At 38.1% G+C, this 19,460-nt stretch overlaps 1 protein-coding gene across 1 annotated transcript in view; it reads left to right on the forward strand.

The window, feature by feature from the left end:
* Positions 1-19,460, forward strand: part of ASCC1 (activating signal cointegrator 1 complex subunit 1) — an 83,254-nt gene that overhangs the window by 22,879 nt on the left and 40,915 nt on the right. The window contains exons 6-7 of the mRNA XM_063307494.1: positions 10,636-10,772; positions 15,429-15,548. Of these exons, the coding sequence (XP_063163564.1) occupies positions 10,636-10,772; positions 15,429-15,548 (257 nt within the window). The remainder of the gene's footprint in view (positions 1-10,635; positions 10,773-15,428; positions 15,549-19,460) is intronic.

Below are 19,460 nucleotides of genomic sequence, written 5' to 3' on the forward strand. Positions count from 1 at the left end.
GTTTGTATTTTTTTTTAATTCAGGAAGATCATTAGCTTCTTACAAATACACAAACCCACTATGTGCTTCGATATATTGAGCTTATAGAAAACTCTTTGTCCCCATAAGATTCTGTAATGTAAATAATTATGACATTATACATAAATTACAAAAATTTTCCATTATATAGGAAAGTCTCAATTGCTCCTGGCTCAAGGCCCAGGAAAAAAGAAAAATATTAAAACATAATAACTTATTTGTCAAAACTAAAACTTCAGAAAGGCAAACAATTACATTTGAATGAAATAAAAATAAGGATAGTAGTTGTAAAAAAGAAGGAAAAAAACTAAAAAATATCTGAAAATTTTAAAAAAGGGGGAGGAGAAGGAAGGAAAGCCCAAAGAAACCTAAGAAATTTAAAAAAAAGAAAGAACAGAAATCGGAATCAAGACAAAGAATGGAAATTAAGCAAAATAATAATAAAAAGAAAGGGGAAAAGGGGGAAAAAAACCTACTTTTAAAAGAACTTCTGGAAGAGACATATCTGCACTGCAGACTTTCTCTCACTCTCCCCCTGAATCTGAAACTCTAATCTACTTCAAACAGTAAATTTAAAAAATCTTTGCTTCAAAATTAGATGTATAAGAAAAGAATTGTCCTCTTGATGTTTATCGAATTACTGTGAAGACTGCTGTTGTATTTCAATCTCAGTGTGAGTTTCAGATCTTTTCTCAGATAATTAACAGCAATATCAGGATCATAAAATTTTCTCACTCATCCAGAGATAAGTAAAAATTTGCAGGAAGGTAAAAAAAAACGGTTTTAACTTGTCTTGCTGTCTCACTAATATAGTTAAATTCTTTAGGCTTTTTGACTACCTAGGAAAGTAAATCTGGAAAATACATTACTTATCTTTCTAGTATATTCCAGAGAAGTTGCTTTCCTGAAGAGGTGCAAGATGTTATAATGTATAGCTTTTTTGAGAATTTCTACCCCAACTGTATTTGGTCTATGGTAAGATTAGAATCTTGATGGATCTCAATACTGGATCAAGGAATTCTTTCAATTGTACATCTCCCCAAAAGATTTCTCTACAATAATAGCCTTAGAGGGTGCTCATCCTCAATACCCAGGAGGCTTAAAATTCTTTTTTTTTCCCCAAAGCCACCTCTTCTGACATGCTGCCATGTTCTTTTTTAAATGTTGTGTCTTTTATTTCTAGAGGCTGGATTCTTTTTTCATGAGACCATTATTTCCCTGATTTTTTTTTCTTTCTGCATAGAATCAAATCTTTCAGGTACATCAACATTTAACAAATATTTTGTGAGATGACTTCTAACGGATTACATCATGACAAGCACCTCAAAATTAGTTACACTTCTCTTGGCTCATTTTTGAATGGCAGCTCAGTAGTTACTATTACTTTCTGCGCTTCTCCTACCTCATCTTCAGCTGAACTGTCAATCAAAGCAATTTCCTCTTCTGTCTTGGAGACAAAAATTATTGGATCTTTTATAGCTGCTGTAGCTGGTAAGGATTTTTCTATCCTTAGATAGTTCCATCTTACTAGGTGATATAAAATATTAATTAGCATTATGTTGCTAGTTACTGTTAACAAGCAGCCCAGATACTGTTTTCAAGAGCTCACGGAGGGACAGAGAAGCAAACAGTAGCTCAGCATTTCGCCATCTTGGGCAGAAGTTGAGACTCTGGTCACAGGAAAGTTGTCTGTCATAGTCATTGCAGCCCCCTTCCCTGACTACCTATAAAGTCAAGGCTGTTGAAGAACCCAAGAAAGCTAGATCTTCAAGAAGAAGACACTATCTCCCTCACCCAACAGGTCCACTTGTTCCTCCAGTATTACACCATGGATGATTGTCATCTTATTAGAAAGTGACCTGGTGTTCAGCAGCAACAGCTCAAGGGCAGTCACTAATAATCTGACCTCCTGGACCCAGAAAGGGGACAAATGGTCCTAAGTGGAGACTAGCAGCACATAGTTGGTCTGCCTTGCAGTATCAGTATTGAGAGCTTATTTGGAAGCTGTCTTTTCAATGCTTACAATTAGGTATGGTGTGAATTTTTGTGAGCCGGGGAAAGAGGTGCTGCCTAGGGAATGATCAGATAAGAGAGGGTATAGCCCACAGCTGCAGAACAGGCAGAGAAAGAAACTCAGAAAGGAACCTCCATGACTTATCAGGCTGTAAAAGAGACAGCGGGAGATTTGTACTTTCAGACTTGCAAGATCCTGTAAGTGCAGCCTTATAATAAAGTAGAATTAGCTCATCTGATCATGTTTCCTATCTGATCTACCTGGGAAGGCTGGCAAAATGTGTGTTCCTTCTTAAAGAATACAGTTTCAGTTAGTGACACCTGTTTCAATCCACATTGGAGCTCACAAACTGCTTATTGTGGTAAGTGGTTTGTGTGGTCAATCCAAGATTGTGGTTTGAGATTAAGATCCCTATCCCTGCCATCTCCTAAGCTAAAGGGGATTTTTAGGAAAGTGGGAGATACAATAGGTAAGTGAGAGTGGTGGCAAAATCTGGCTATTGCAACGTTCTGTTCTCAGAAAACCTAAAGATGAATGAAAGCTGTCATCTTTTCATAAATTTTCCTTGTCTTTGCAAAAGGCAAGATGCTTATATCATGTTGTTATTTGTGAAACATGAAGAAAATCTGTCTGTTCTCATAGGACTGAGACTAGGAGTTTGATGGAAGTTAGAACAATTGGAAACAACTTGCAGCAATTTAAAGAGGACCATTACTCTGTGCCTTGTAGTTAGATTACATTACCTTAGAATGGAAGCAGGATATATCCCTGTGGGGAAAATGTATTATAAACTGCCTAAAACAGACTTGAATATATTACCAGAGAATATTTACTTGGGAAGCAAAGAATAAATCTAACAACTATTCTAATTTCCAGAAAAGAATTAAAATGCATGTATGTGATATCATTTTCAAGGGCTAGGAAAAAAAAAAAGAAGGAATCAAATATAATTGGGATTATAATGGCTGAATTTTAATGAATTGTAATCAAGCCTGGCTTGGTGTAACAGGGAACTATGGTTTAACGTTCAATGAATGAGCAGCAGCTTCCCATTTGTACAGATGCAAAGATGAGACTCTAAGCCTTAGCTTCTTGGCTTAATAAATGTCTATCATTAAATGTTCTCTGGTTAGCTTAAATGATATGTTGTTGAAACAATCTTGTATCATAACTTATGGTAGAATCTTGACTTGTTTCAGTAAATCAAGCCTAAAATTTGTCATGCTAAATATACTGATAAACTAGTTCCTCCTAACCAAGAAATGGATGAAGCCCCACCAAGTTGAGAAAGAGGAAACATAGAAATTAGAGGTCATTGTGTTTGTGTTTGTGTGTGTGTGTGCGTACACACACACGTACACACACATGTATGCTCCTTTGAGTCAGTCTGCCCTGCAATCCCCGCAGTTTTCTTGGCAACATTTTTCAGAAGTGGTTTACCCTTGCCTCCTCCTTCCTATGGCTGAGAGGGAGTGACTAGCCCAAAGTCACCCAGCTGGCTTTGTGCCTAAGGCAGGACTAAAACTCATCATCTCCTGGTGCCTTTAACCACTATATCAAGCTGGCATTCTAGAGGTCATTTATAATATTAAACTGTAGGTTGCATTAAAATGGTCCATGGAGAGAGTTTGGATTTCCTAATTCATACCATAGCTTTCCTTCTAATAGAACCAATCATTTTTAAGAGCATGTTTTAAATCTTTGCTACCTAATGCCATTTTGGGACCTCCCAATTTATCTATCTATATCTCTCTATCTCTCTATCTATCTATCTATCTATCAAATTTGTCACTGCCCATCTCTTCCCACCAGGGGGACTCTGGGCAGTTTTATGTAGCAGTACTGGAAAATTTCATCAGGCAGTGAATTTGGAAAAAGGGAACATTTGTCATGTACTCAACAGTGTGATATTCGTGTTATAAATCAAGAAAGAAATTGCTTCAGATATTATTACAAGAATTCTCCAGGTTGTTATACATGGTGCTTTGTTTTTATGTGGCTTTGCACACAAAAATGAAGTTTGTCAGAACAAATAGAATTAACTAAAAGAAACTTTCTACTCTGTCTTGGTAATCTGAAAAGAATTAGTAATTTAGTAATCTTATTTTGGCTCTTGTCAGGTTCTAGGTTTTATGATGACATTTTTAATATAACAAACACTACATGTAATTTGTTGACAAAATAAAATGATATTTAATGATCCCCAAAAAAGTTTAATTGCCCCATAATTAAAAAAAAAAACATTATAGACTTTACAAGCCACAGGAATGTCAAAGTAATTGCATGCTGTTCTTTGAAATGTAAAAGCATGTTTAAACAAGAATATTTGTGAATATCTTGTTTTTGCAGTTCTTCTAATAACTTATGTGGGAAAAAAATAGGCAGCTTTATTATCAGTAGAACTCAACAGCTTCATTATCAGTTTTTAAAAATTTCATTGCTATCAACTGTTTCATAATCTACAACCCCAAATAATTTTTATTGGTATAATAATAGCTGTGATAAATTAAATAAAGTTGAGGTTTAACCATTATTTTATATCCAGCAGAGGGCAATGTTTGGAAGGTAGTTATATTGACTATCTTCAGCAGAACATTTTAGAAACCGAGAGTCAATTTTTAAGCTTGGAATAAATTACATAGATTTATATGGAATTTATTTTTTCTACTTTATGTGTAGAATTACAGTAAATAATTTATAGATGCCTAAGTATCAAACACATTTTTCATCAGAAATATATTAAATGTTGTGACAGAAATAATCAACAAAACCAATCATCCCCACCATTACCCAAAATTAGCAGTCCTTGTGCTAAACATAAAGGGGAATTTCCTATGTTCACAGTACACAGCAGCACTTAGCATTTCATCTTGAAAAACCTGAAAAAGGTCAGACATGAACATGTCCATCTAGATATCTGGAATCAAGCCTGACTTATTTAATCGTTCTGAGGTGGACTACCCTAGGGCAGCATTTCTCAGCCTTGGCAACTTTCAGATTGTGGACTTCAGCTCCCAGAATTAGGGGGCCTTCTCAGTAATAGCCCCCACACTTGGAGACATGCATCCCCCAGAAGTCCAACTGGCCCTGCCTCTCTTCACATTTAGAAAGTTCCTCAACTGTATTTTATTTCAGTGGGCCTTTGGCTATACTGAGGTTTTGGGCACCAGGGTTAATTACTGATTCATTGATTGACTGATTTTGTGCCATCAAGTCATGTCAACTCTTAGCAACCACCCAGATAGACTTTCTCCCTGACAGTCTGTCCCCAACCTGATCCTTCAGGCCCTTCAATGGGACACTCATCGCCACTGTAACTGAGTCCATCTACCTTGCTGCTGGTCATCCTCTTCTCTTTCTTTCCATCCTTCCCAGCATTAGAGCCTTCTCCAGAGAGCTGGGTCTTCTCATAATATATTCAAAGTAGGAAATTTGAGCTTGCCCATTTATGCTTTGCGTGAGAACTCTGGGTTGATTTGTTCAATTATCTGTTTGTTTGTTTTGTTGGTTGTCCATGGGATTATCAGGAGTCTTCTCCAACACCAGAGCTCAAAAATATCAGTACTCTTTCTATCCTCATGTTATAGGTTGATACTGTATTAATTTGTAGTGAACTCTTATAATTTGGTAAATTAATAAATTGTCGTATTGTTTGTTGTATTTTGGTGCTGTGCGTTACTATGATTGGGATGGTATGTAACAGTTGTGAAATAAATAAATCTCAGTTATACACTTTGAAGAGAAAATTGGCAAAACAACCGAGTCAATGGAGGGATACTACAGTTGCACTATAATCCTTTGGGTGCCTTTACAGATACATTTATTCTGCTTTTGCTCTATGTACTGGCCTATTACAGGAAATTATCTTTCAAATGATATCTGGCAATTATTTGTATAAATGATTCTAACTAATTGCTTGACCTGTTGTGATATCAGACTAAATGGATTTGCCTGAATATGTTCAGTATGAAGTCTTATTATTTATGCAGTACTATCTGTGAGCATGGCACTTTGTCTAAGAATATAGCTTTGCCTGTTTGATGGCTATCCAAGGTTCCATGGGACTTACGTATATATGAGGCCTGGTTTAGAGTTCATTATATATTCCCAGAGTGAATCATTTGTATGCACAGTACTCTTGACCATTCCAAGTACTCTTACTTTCTTGTGGTCTCACGAGATAATTGCTGCTTACTGATACATGCTTACATCTTAACCGAGTTTATAAGGAATGTATTGGAAGCAATCAACCTGAGGATAATAGTAGCCTTCATTTTAATATAAGGCTACAATTTAGTTTGTCCTAGTTATATGCTGAAAAAAAAAAGTTGAATGTAAACATACATTTTGCTGCAAAATCTAGTCCCAGAAATTTTTGGAGTTATTGATTGCAATGGGATATGTGAATGAATAAATGAATAAGAAAAAAAGAAAAAGAAACAAATATTTGCCTTTCTTAAACTTCCACTGCTTATACAGCTTGGTCTTGTTTTGTATTAATTGTCTTATGCTAGGATATTCAAGTTTACTAAAATTTAAAGGAATTTGCTGAGTGCGGTTTTAAATAAATTGTCAGTGCAGTTCAGAATCATTGAATTCACTGCAAAAATATAAATTATGACCTAAGTATTTAGACAGGAGCTCTCTGTTTCAGGAGAGGCAAAAATCAAAACCTAGAACAATCTGCTCCAACTTTGCCAAAGGGTTTTTAGTAGAAAAGGCTTTGATGTGGCGTATTTTAAGACCTACAGAATTCCATTGGAAACAGGTAGTACAGATAGTAATACAGCAGATACTAATTTCAGAAATACTGGTAAACACTTGTAACAATAGGTGTTATATTCACATGTTATTTTAAAGGTTGGCATCACAAACTTTCTTTCTATTAATAAAGCTTTCCACCCTTCTGTTCTGCAAATATAGTTTAGCTCTTTCCTGGCAGTGTGCAACATCTGGGTAGGAAGCTGTTGGCATGCAAGATGCCTTTGATTCCTGGAAAGCTGCTGAGGAGAAATTCAGCTATTTAGACTGACAGTAATTGTAACATGAATTTGGCTTTTTTTTTTTTGCCACCATTCCTTCTCTATGGAATTAGATAGAATATGCTCTTTTCCTAGAAGCTGCTTATTTATTGTGTTAATGTATTTTGTGCTCATTATATCTGCAAGCATTACAGAAATTAAAATGAACGGCTGCCAATAATTGGAATCTATCAGATCTGCTCCCTGCTGTTTCACCAGCTTCCAATGCTCCTGATGTTTGCTATAGACTATAATAACTTCGGTTATTAGGCTTTGGTTTTTAAGATTAAGAAAAGTTCCTAAGAATACACACTGAGCTTTGCAGGGTATCTAAATCATTTTTCACCCAAATGGGATTTAGAGCCTTTTCTCAGCTCTGTTTTGATAGTAGTTAAAGGGTGGGGAAAAACAGGAGAGAAATCCCTGGAGGTCTCCAGTTTTTTCTTAACAGCTTTGAGTCTACCATGAGAGGTGACATTCCCATTTACCTTGTAAAAGAAATACATTTTTCGTGGCTCAGTAACAGTTAAAACAGTCTCCCAATAATAAGAACAGCCATTATGGGAAATAAATAAGTAAAAGGGTTCCTAACCTGCCTGCAGATTGTTTTCTATATCCTTAAGGTCTGGAGATCTGAGAGTCATGATTACAATCGTAGAATATGGAGCAGTATTACTATTTTTATCGTGTCCCCCATCTATTGCAAAATTTGGTTGTATGTTTTGAAAATTTCTCCATGGTAGGGTGCCAGGAGAATCTCAAAAAGGAGACATTACTTCTTTCAAAGCCAAGGAATGGCCCATGTGAGGCTTCAGTTATTTGGGGATCAAGACCTCTGCGGTCCCCATACTTGGATCTGTCTTTGCTCAAAACATGTATTCCTATAGAGAAGTTGGCCTCTTTTATTCCAACTGGCCCGAGTGTTGTATTTTTATTAATGCCCATAGTTGGAAATGAGTTGACAAGTAAATGCACCCAGTATTGGGCTTTTTAAAAAAAGTTGTTGATTACTGTATATAAACTCTACATCAGGAGCTGGTGAGTGTATTTTGAATTTAGAGAGTATTTCATGGGCACTCGTACAGAAAGGCTGCAACTGAAGATGTGGCCACAAAACACTTATTTATCAGAAGGCAAACTGAAGAGTCTCCACCCATTTTATTCTCCCAGAACTTATTGCATCCAGCTTACCTTAGCTGCCGCCTCCTCCTCCTTCTCCTTCGTAAGGAAGAAAAAAGAAAAAGAAAGAAATCAAAGAGAAAGCTAAAAGTGCAGGAAAGGAAAAAAGAAAAGGAAAAATAGAAAAGAAAGAAAGATACAAAGAAGTGGCTTCTGATCTTCTGTAAAGCAGTAAAGTTCAATTATAAATTCACCCCTTTCTCTAAAGTTACAACATACCTCTCTTCTTTCTATAATCTAACCTGTCTAATAATCAAAACCATAAATCATAAGTTCATTTTTTTTCTGTTTTATGCAAAAAGTCCATAAAGGGTTTCCAGTCAGCAATAAATGTAGATACTGTCTTTTCTCTAATCAAGGAAGTCAATTTGGCCATGTCACCAACCATTTCTCCATTGTAGGTATTGCTGAATCTTTCCATCTTTGTGCACATAATTATCTCACTGCAATTATCATACATAAAAACAAAGTTCCATGACTTTTTTCCAACTGTTTGTCCATCAATCCCAAAAGAAAGACTTCTTGTCTCAATTGTATATTAATCTTTAAAATCCTCTGAATCAGTGTGTATATTTGAATCCAAAATTTATTAGTTTTACACGTCCACCAAGCATGATAAAATGACCCTTTTTGTTGTTCACATCTCCAACACAGATCTGAAGTACCTTTATACATTCTAGATAATTTGTCTGGGGTCATGTACCAATGGTACATCATTTTATAAAACTTCTCTTTAAGATTATAACATAGTATAAATTTCAGTCCTTTCAACCACATATTTTCCCATTGTTCCATCTGTATTATTATAACCAAAACATTTATCATACATTCTTTCACTCCTTCTGTTTCAAATTTCAATAAAAGTTTATACATTTTAGCAATTACATGTTCATCATTTGTACATAATTCCATTTCAAACTCAGTCTTACAATGTTCAAAACCATAAACAATTTTGCCTACTTTAAATCTTTCTAATACATTTGCCTTTTTCTGAGTAGGTACACTTCTGAATAAAGCATTGGGCTGCAGCTTACCAGCTTTTCCCCCCCCTAAGATTGTCACCAGGCCCCATGCAGTATTTGTGAGAATGAAAGTGTTTTAGAAGGGTGGGATGTTGCTTTGCAGCATATCAACTTTCCTTTCATATTAAAAAAGGGGGGAATCTTTAAAAATGTCAGGTGGAGTTGGGAATCTGGTGGCTAGCAAGGACTTACTTTGCCGTATTAGTGCTCATGGACACCACACAGGGGCACCAGTACTTTAAGGAATTTTACCATTAATTAAATTAACAACCAAAAATAAATCAATCCAGGCTGAAAGATTGATAGGTGAGAGATCGTTAATGAAGTGAGGTTGTTAACTGTGTTTTAGTGTAAGTTTCTTAAATCCCAAAACAACTCTAGGCATGCATGTTTATCCCAAACACTGTTGTTTTTACATTACCCACCAAGGCTTACATTTTCTTTCTAATTTTGATCCCAGCCCTGCCTCAACCTTGCTGCCACACACTTGGATAGCCATTTTTAATAAAACCAGGTCTTTGTTACAAGTTTTTCTTTTTACCCATTCAGTCGTGTCCAATTCTCAGAGACTGCCTGGACAAGTCCCTGCAGTTTTCTTGGCAAGGTTTTTCAGAAGTGGTTTGCCATTGCCTCCTTCCTAAGGCTGAGAGGGAGTGACTGGCCCAAGGTCACCCAGCTGGCTTTGTGCCTCAGGCGGGACTAGAACTCACGGTCGCCCGATTTCTAGCCTGGTGCCTTAATCACTAAGCCACTAAGTACTACTGCAGTCCCTTGTGGAAGGTGGAGGATATTTCTGTGTAATAAGACTTGTTCTCAGTGTGCTTAATAAAGTACATTCCCTTAGTAGGCCATATAGCATTTTTGAGCCACCTGAGGATATTCTAGGCACCGGATTGTTGGGTGAGCTGCTCACTATTCTGCAGTTCCTAACTCTGCTACCTGGGGTACTTGTCGACCAGCTGCCCCCTTGCATACCCAGCACCATTGTATTCTCCAAAGCTTCATCTGCCCAAAGAGAAGGTATCCATGCAGAGAACTGGATGTGCTGATTTTCAAAGGGTAAAAATCAGCACTATGCCTGCATGAAGACATGGCAGGTGCTGTTTTTGCTTATGCAGAGCAATTATGAAGAGAACAGAATGGAGTTGATGCTCATTGCAGCCACCACAACAAAAAGTGGAGGTTATGTAATTTACACTGAATATGTTGACCGCATTTTTTAAAAGTTTATTCAAAGTTGCCATCAGCTATTGCTATGCTTTAATCTTCATGTTAACCCTGCCCTTCTCTCTCATGACATGTCATCTCCAGAAATAGTGAATGTATATGGAATTTCTAATGTACACCTTTGTCACTCGAGGAATATCTAATCTTTCTATAGGACCATGGAATCAGCAGTAGTCTATTCCAGAACCCAGCAAAACTCCATCTGACTATTGGGACACTGGTACTTCTGAATGAACAGGAAGTCCAGAAGGCTCAGGTACTCCTGCAGAAGTGTGGAGAAGACCTTGTTGAGTAAGTAAAACAGAAGCTTGGTAACAGAGGGGATAGAAGCAGCTACCTACATCTGTCCAAACAGGAGGCATCCATGGAGAGAATAGCATAGCAAAAAATATAGAATTGTAAGAAATTTAAAAAGTACATGCAAGCAGCTACAACTATTTAAAGAGCCAGGGACCTAATTGTGTTTTGTTTATGACATCAGTCAATCAACTATTTGGTAGAATCCCTTTCAATTGACTGATTATGCGCCATCAAGTTAGTGTTGATCTAAGTGATAGTTTCTCTCCATGACAATCTGTCCCTAACCTGATCCTTCATGTTTTCCAATGGTAGAATCTCTTTGTGTACTGTTTTATTATTAATTTCCAGCTACTTTTTTCTTGCAGTGATTTTGTGCATGAGCAAAGACTGATTTTATTCCACTGAAGTTCATGAAAAATATGATTACCTTCACACTTTTGTACTAGCAGAGTGTTTGGCAAATAACTCTTTTCCCCCCAGATGGTTGTATATCCCTGAGATTCATTTCTTAAACAAGCTGTAGGCAGAAAGCATGGAAAGTACACAACCTGTGTAAGAAATTAGGCCTAAAACAATAGATCGGTGATTCTGTAGGGCAGAAGTTGTCATAAACTACTGCACAAAGGCATATGGTCTGAGATGTAGAATGATAAATAGAAGTCCTCTTCCCCCACCCCTCAATGCAACTGCATTTGTAATATTTTTGGAAGAACTTTCTGGTGCAGTGATTTCTAGCTTAGAATTTAGGATGCGCCCTAAGTTTACAAATGAGCTCATCTACGATGAACCTATTTTTAAAATTAGTAACATAAACTTCAGATGATGCAAAATGCAATTGATGAGAATGTGGATATTGCTAAAGGCAAGCCAATTGAAATGTGTAACACCAGTATAGTATAGTATAGTGGTTCAGGGGTTGGACTAGCATTCATGAGATCCACCCTCAGCCACAGAAGTTCACCAGGTGACTTTGGGCCAGTCACCTTCTCTCAATTCAATCTACTCCTCCAGATTTATTGGGGAAAATGGAAGGAGGGAAATGCTTGAGGACCTGAGCCACACCTTGGCTCCACTGTCCCAGGACTCTGATCTAGACTCACTGGTTCAAACAGCCAATCTAGGAACGGTGTCTCCTAAGAAGAGAATATCTGTAGCTCAGGGTTGCACTGTGGGGTTCTTGGTGCCCTCTGAGCTTGGTTGTGTGCTTGCGGACATTTCATTACCCAACTAGGTAAACTAGTTGGGTAATGAATGGTATCTGGTTGAATACCAGAAGACAGAGGAGTTCTCAGAATATTTGCCTATCAGGGGAGAACATCTTGGATATTAGTCTATTTGAGTAAAGCCTGGATGGTCTTGCAGAGAGATCAGGCTCAATAAGTAAGTGTGGGTAGGAAAGCTGTAGCCTCAAGTATAAAGCTCTCTGTTTGAGATTAGCTTATTGTTAGAAGTAATGTCTCTTCTTTATAACCCCAAGTAATTAGTTACTTGTATGCCCTGAATCCTGACTTCTTGATGAACTCTTCTCTGCCTGGTCCCTGATCTTTGTTCTCTTGTTTTTGCCCTCTGAAAAGTTGCTCAGATAGAATTTAGCTCCTGACTCTTGATTTCTGGACCAGTTTACTGCCTAATCTAGGACTACCATATGTGGACTGCAGAAATCCATATTACTACTAGATGGCAACAAAGAGTTAGTGTGTTCTTTTATCATTGCTGCCATCTAATGAGTGTCTAGAGTTCTACAATCTAGTTATGCTAGCCCTGGCATAATTCTCTGTGTATTTCTCTGGTTGTGAATAATCCTTTTGGAAATTAAACCCTAGAATGTATTACTGTGCATTTGCCCCTCCCAAACTCTATCCCTGATCTAGGATAGGATATTGCCTTAGTTGATATGTCTATCTTTCCAGTTGTTGCTTATTCAATAAATCATGGTTAAAACAAACAGTGGATTAATGCAGTGTGTCATCTCAACTCAGCCAATGAGGTTACTAGTGAGAACCATGTGAAGCCTCTCAAGTTTGTATAATTCTGTCCTGAATGAAGCATCAGTGGCCCCATTCACCAAAAGCCATCAAATGGGCCCTGCAATAGATAAGCATAAATTTACATTTATAAGAGTCTTATGTTGATTTCTATTCTTACTGATAATTCTGAGTTATTAGTCTACTCCTTTATTTTCATATGCTTCTCTGTTTGATGTATTGTATGTGCATTCTTTCTCTAATTAAACAAGAGGCACTCTAAATAATTATATACATATAATTAAACAGAGACACTCATGGCTTCCCAATTTCAGAGTAATGTCAGAGATACAGCACAATCCATAGAGACTGTGTTGGTAGCAATAACAAATTTGGAGTGCATATTAAGGCCAGCCAAAATATTAAGACTTATGACCCACTTTAGTATCACAGGAGCCTTGTTTATTTGTTACTGACTAAATTAAAATCAGTAGAAGATAAGATAATTTAGCACATATTTATTATATTTTTACACCACATTTATATGTAAAAATCTCAACCCTAGCATGCAAATAAGGAGAATAAAATATTGCAAATAAATGGCAGTGAATTAAAACAGTAAGAATGTGTGCATGTGTGTATTTTAAAAAACAGGGGAAGAAAGAAAAAAATTGCTTGGAGCATTCTGATAAGGAAGGCTTAGGTGAAGAAATGTATTTTTGTTAGATGCTGAAAAGATTTAAGTGCCTCCTTGGGGAAGAGCATTCCAGAGGGTTGATGCAACTATAAAGAAGGTCTCTTTGCGAGTAACCATGAGGTGATAACAAGCAAGCTGGACCACCAGCACCTAGACCTCTCTGATGGCCTTAGCAAACGTATAGGCCAGTAGAGGTGAAGACTCATTGTAGGGTTTACTGACTTTGGCTCCTATAAATTCTCATGGATTATTCAAGAGCCTATTAGATTTCATAATCCCCAGAGACAGACTATCTTAATGGAGGGGATAGATACTGAGACCAAACTTCACCAAATGAGGCAATGACTTTGACATTGGAGTAACTTTAACACTTACCACCCACCCCCACTTATCCATTGGTGTTCCTTATCTCCCCAGACAAAGATTAGATTAAGGATATATGACCAGTAATCATTTGAGATAGTCTCGGGGTTATTATGGTGGCCAGGAAATGTTGAGATGGGCCTTCTTGCATAGCCTTAATATGAACTGATGATCATGGTATTGAAGTTCTCCAGTACTATTTTAGAAGCCAGCTTGCTCAGATAGGCTGTTGACTCAACACCATGCAAATGTCCTCAGTTTGCCTCTGTGGTGGGTGTTCTGCTAAGTAGGATGGTATTTCTGTAGATCACAGCAACTCTTCCCCCCACCCCAAATTATCATGTCATGGAGAGAAAATAATAGCTGCTAGCCATATATTCTCTACCCCTATAATATTCTGTTCTCCCAAACAGTTACCATCCCTTGCCTGTGATCCCCAGTATAGCAACACCTTTACCCTTTTCTTGACACAGGTGTACCACATGCTTTTCACACAGATATGCCAAAACAATGTAACAGAGGAAATAAATGAAACACAAATATTACACAGCAAAATGTGACAACTGCAATACCTTTGATTACATCAACTCTAAGTACAATGTGTTTTCGAAAATCAGGGATCCAGCTCTCATCTAGTCATTGCCCCTCTGACTCCACACTGCCAAGACAGGATACCTCTCCCGCCATTTAAACTCCTACCTGTTAAGAAGTGGGCCGATTATATAGTTATAATGGCAAAACAACATCAGCTATAAGGACAATTATGTCTGCAATATTGAAAATCATTATTGCCATTACTGCTAATGGGAAATAAATTGTAAGGGTCTAGCTATGTGAATTTCACTATATGTAGAACTGCACATAGATAAACCCCCCAGTCTCTAATATTAGAAAGTGTTGGCCTTTCATTTTATATGACAGATAGTATAATTGCTTGTATTATTTAACACTTCTTTAATACGAATGCTTTGCAGTGTCTAAAAGCTATGCAGTAGTTGTCTGGGTGGTTTTCTAACCTATATAATAACAGTAGAGTTCTGTTTTTCTTCTTATGGCATGTAAGTGCTGATAGGACAAACGTAAAGCTACAGATATAGACAAGGTAAAGGATTGTAGTTGGCGTTTAAGAGGCATGCCAAAGGTCACCGTGCCAAAGAAATATACTAAATTTGATGTGATGTTCTTCATGAATATAACTAGAGGTACTCCTTGCTTAACTGTGGTAATTGGGACTGGCAACTCCATTGCTAAGCAATGCAGTCATAAAGGGCAATGCCACATGAGCACCCTGACTTATGACAGCAGTTATGGCAGTCCCAGTTGCCGTTGTTAAGCGAATTCCACGTGGGCACAGCATCCCACAGTCACGTGATCACCATCTGCAAGCTTCTGCTGGTTTCCCCATTGACTTTGCTTGTTGGAAGCTGGCAGTGAAGGTCACAAATGGCGATCACATGACCATGGGACACTGCAACCATTGTAATTCTGAGCTGGTTGCCAAACACTCAAATTGGTCAGCCTATGTCTAATGCAATTGAAGTAGTGAAATACATAGTTGCCAGCTAAAGTTCAAAATGAACCATTTGGTATGTGTCTCCCCTCCCCCCTTCTTTTTTTAAATAGGACAGTTACTGAAGGCAAACCACTAACTGTGGAAATAAGAGGCGTAGAATACATGAATGATGATCCAGCCATGATTGATGTTCTGTATGCAAAAGTCCACATGAAAGATGGATCCAACAGGTAAACCTTTCCCTTGTTTTCTCTATATTCATTAGTCCATAAAAGTATTTTATCTGAAATGGCAAAAATAATGTAATGATGCTCCAAAATCATCTCAACCTCTGAGTTTGATCGTATCTGTCAGAAAACATTCCACAGACATCCAGGAGATGAAACTGCTGTTGTTCTGTAACTAAAGAAGGCTGATACTGACTTTTACCCATGGGTTCATAATGAGTCATATTACTGAAAGAAATAAGACAGCTTCTACTTGTACAATTGCTGCTTGTTCTAAATAGTTTAAAAACCAGTAACTCAGTACATAAAAAATGATAAAAGATTTCCATTCTTACAAGATTTAATTTCTGGGCCTAACTGAAAAAAAAGAATTACTCTGTTTGCATACACAATAGCCCAATTATTGAATAAGCATACATTTTCTGGTCCATGCTTCTTCCTCTCGCTTCTTTTCTCTTACCTGGCTTCTTCTGCTAAACAAACACCCCTCCTTTGTGGGGTGCCGCAGGGTTCGGTTGTCTCTCCTCTCCTATTCAACATCTACACGAAACCGCTGGGTGAGATCATCTGTCACCACGGGATGAGGTATCATCAGTAGGTTGACGATAATTGTATATCTCCATCCCAGGTGAGGTAAGTGATGCTGTAGCTGCCCTTTCTCAGTGCCTGGGGGCTGTGAGGGCCTGGATGGGGAACAACAGGATTCAGCTGAACCCTGGTAAGACGGAGTGGCTGTGGATTGATGGCACCTCGCCTTCTGGGAAATTGTCATCTTTATTTCTGGATGGGGTTGCACTGCCCCAGACAGACTCAGTGCATAATCTGGGGGTTCTCCTGGACTCATGACTCCTGCTCAAAGAGCAGGTGGCAGTCGTGGCCAGGAGGGCCTTTGCGCAACTTCAGATTGTGCGCCAGTTACGCCCATTCCTGGAACGGGAAGCCCTCCAAACAGTCACTCACGTCCTAGTCATCTCCCATATAGACTACTGCAATGCGCTCTACATGGGGCTACGCTTGAAGAGTATCCGGAAGCTTCAGCTGGTTCAGAATGCGGTTGCGCGGGCTATTTTTGGCGCCCCTAGAAGGGTGCACATAACACCTCTGCTACATGAGCTGCATGGGATACCAGTCTGCTTCCGTGTCCAATTCAAGGTGTTGGTTATCACCTTTAAAGCCCTACATGGCATGGGACCGGGTTACCTAAGGGACCGCCTCTTCCCTGTTTCGTCAGCCCATCCCACCTGATCTTGCAGAGAGGGCATGCTACGGACCCCGTCGATAAGAGAATTCCATCTGGCAGGGTCCAGGAGGCGGGCCTTCTCTGCAGTAGCACCCGCCCTCTGGAACATCTTGCCCCCAGAGGTGAGATTAGCCCCATCGCTCCTAGCCTTCCGGAGGAAGTTGAAGACCTGGCTCTGCCACTGGGCTTGGGGCAGGGAGGAGTATAGTCATACTTGGGGCTGGCTAGTACCTTGAAGTGCCCCTCCTATACAGTGACTAAATGAGACCATAGCCATCTGGATTTTATTATATTTGGTAGTTCTGCAAAATTGTTTTATAATGTGTTTTATATTGAAATGTTATTGTGTATTTATTGTTTTGTATTGTAAACCGCCCAGAGTTCTTCCGCTTGGAGGAGATGGGCGGTGACAAATTTGATAGATGGATGGATGGATGGATGGATGGATGGAAAGACGGACGGAAGGAAGGAAGGAAGGAAGGAAGGAAGGAAGGAAGGAAGGAAGGAAGTTACCATAACATGCAAACAGGGATTTCTAATTTCTCTCTCCAAAGAAGACAGGAATCAGAATGGAAATTAATGATAAACAGTGCCTTCTGACTCTGACTTATTAGTGGGGAATAAGCTAGATTACTGGTTTGCATATCATGCTAAACAGAGCAAGAAGCTTCTGTGGTTGGTTGAATCATTCTCTCCAAAAGAACAGTAGGCATGACCACCATACCATGGCATTTATACTTTTAACATGGCATTTCTAAATGCTGAACAGTTCTGGTTAGCCGTGAAGTGTGAATGCAACCACTGGCTGTAGCACATACTATTTAATTACTCAGCTACAACTTCATAGTCTTCTTCCTTTTGCTAAATTATGTTGCATGTAATTTCTTTCTTTACAAATGCAAAGTCTTAAGTATTATCTGGACCATTTTAATTCTTTTCCAAACATATGCTAAATGTCTTTTTTCCTTCTCCTTTGTCTTTCAGATGTCTCTGTAATTCCCCCCAAGAAGTATCAGAATAAATAATTAATCAGATTTTAGTAGATCGTTTTAAATTACACTTTTGTTAAGATGAGAATTACCATATTTTTCTTTACTTCAGTTTTCTGCCTTTTGGCAACTTGTGTGATGTTTGTAGCATTAAATATAGATTCTAATCAGTGTTGGAATTTACATTTTTTAAGAAACTGAGTGTCCATGGCATTAGGTCTCTTTCAACAGGGAGTAAGTAAAACCTGCACTCTCAGAATATATGCATTAATTTATTAAACATTTAGGCATACTCAGTAGATTCTCTCCTGTTGTTTTCATTATCTCTGAAACCCTGTGAATAAATAATATGCATTATTACAAAAATCACCTCTTTTTTCTACATTTTCATTAAAATATGTCCAGCTAACTCATCCATTCTACTTTTGGCAGTGTGAAAATTAGATGTACATTTGATTTTTGTTTCCCCTAAATACTCAAAACAAAATACTTTTGTTTTGTAGAATTGGGTATTTAGAGTCCAATTTGGGTATCCAAATTGGGTATTTGTAGATTCCAAGTTCCTTCTATTGCCTTGATGTTACTGGAAAATTTCTCTGATTTTGACTACAGAGGGGGAGAAAAAAGATGAGGAAAGTTATGCTGTAATGATCCCCATGTAGCAAGACCTCTCATTATAATTTAATTTGTTTTTTTCCCTTGATTTTATGATACGATAAAGCATGATATTATTTGAGGTATTTTATTAATTGTCAAGGTATCATACCACTTTTTATTTGTCATCTCTAATTTCAAAAATGTATTTCCAGAAAACATGAGATTCGGGTTGAAAAGCTAGAAATTAGCCAGCAACAGCCTCACAGGGTCAACTCAAAGCCAGCAGGCTATTACATTAGCTCATCAAGAATTATCAAGCAAATGGTGACTAGAGGGGAAAAACATCCCTAAGCAAGACCAAAAGGGTCAAGTTGGAATCCTATAACTGGGAATGTGTGAACTATCCAGCAAATTACTTTCCTGATGGATTTAGCACAAAGAATATATAAGATTGCATATATCTGTGATGGTCTGTTTTATTGGGTAGAATTATTAGATTTTAATTACTGTTCCCTAGCCATGCTGGTCTTGGATAATGAATACTTTGTAGAGAGAATTCTAGGGGTTTAGACTTGTGTTCCTCTTTTGGTTTACACATTTAGTTTACAGTTAACATTAATATGGGTTAGCACACTTGTCTGTATGTTCATGGGGCAGGCTGTGTGTGAAAATTACTTGCATGTTGCACCACTGTCAAGTTTTACATACAGTACTTTACAAACTTCCTGGTTCCTTAATCTGACTCTTAAATAAGTGAAGTCTTCCTCAACTCAAGCTTGACTACTGGTGACTTCATGGAGACCTCTATGTTACTTTCTTGACAACAGTATGGAAGTAGTTTGCCACGTTATTTCAACTTCCCAGTCTAGCTACAACCCTAGGATTTCCTGGTAGTAAAGGTAAAGGTTTCCCTTGACGTAAAGTCCAGTCGAATCCGACTCTAGGGGGCGGTGCTCATCTCCGTTTCTAAGCCTTGGAGCCGGCGTTGTCCGTAGACACTTCCGGGTCATGTGGCCAGCATGACGACTCGGAACGCCGTTACCTTCCCGCCGAAGCGGTACCTATTGATCTACTCACATTTGCATGTTT

Source organism: Candoia aspera, chromosome 6 (assembly GCF_035149785.1).
Source record: "Candoia aspera isolate rCanAsp1 chromosome 6, rCanAsp1.hap2, whole genome shotgun sequence".
NCBI lineage: Eukaryota > Metazoa > Chordata > Lepidosauria > Squamata > Boidae > Candoia > Candoia aspera.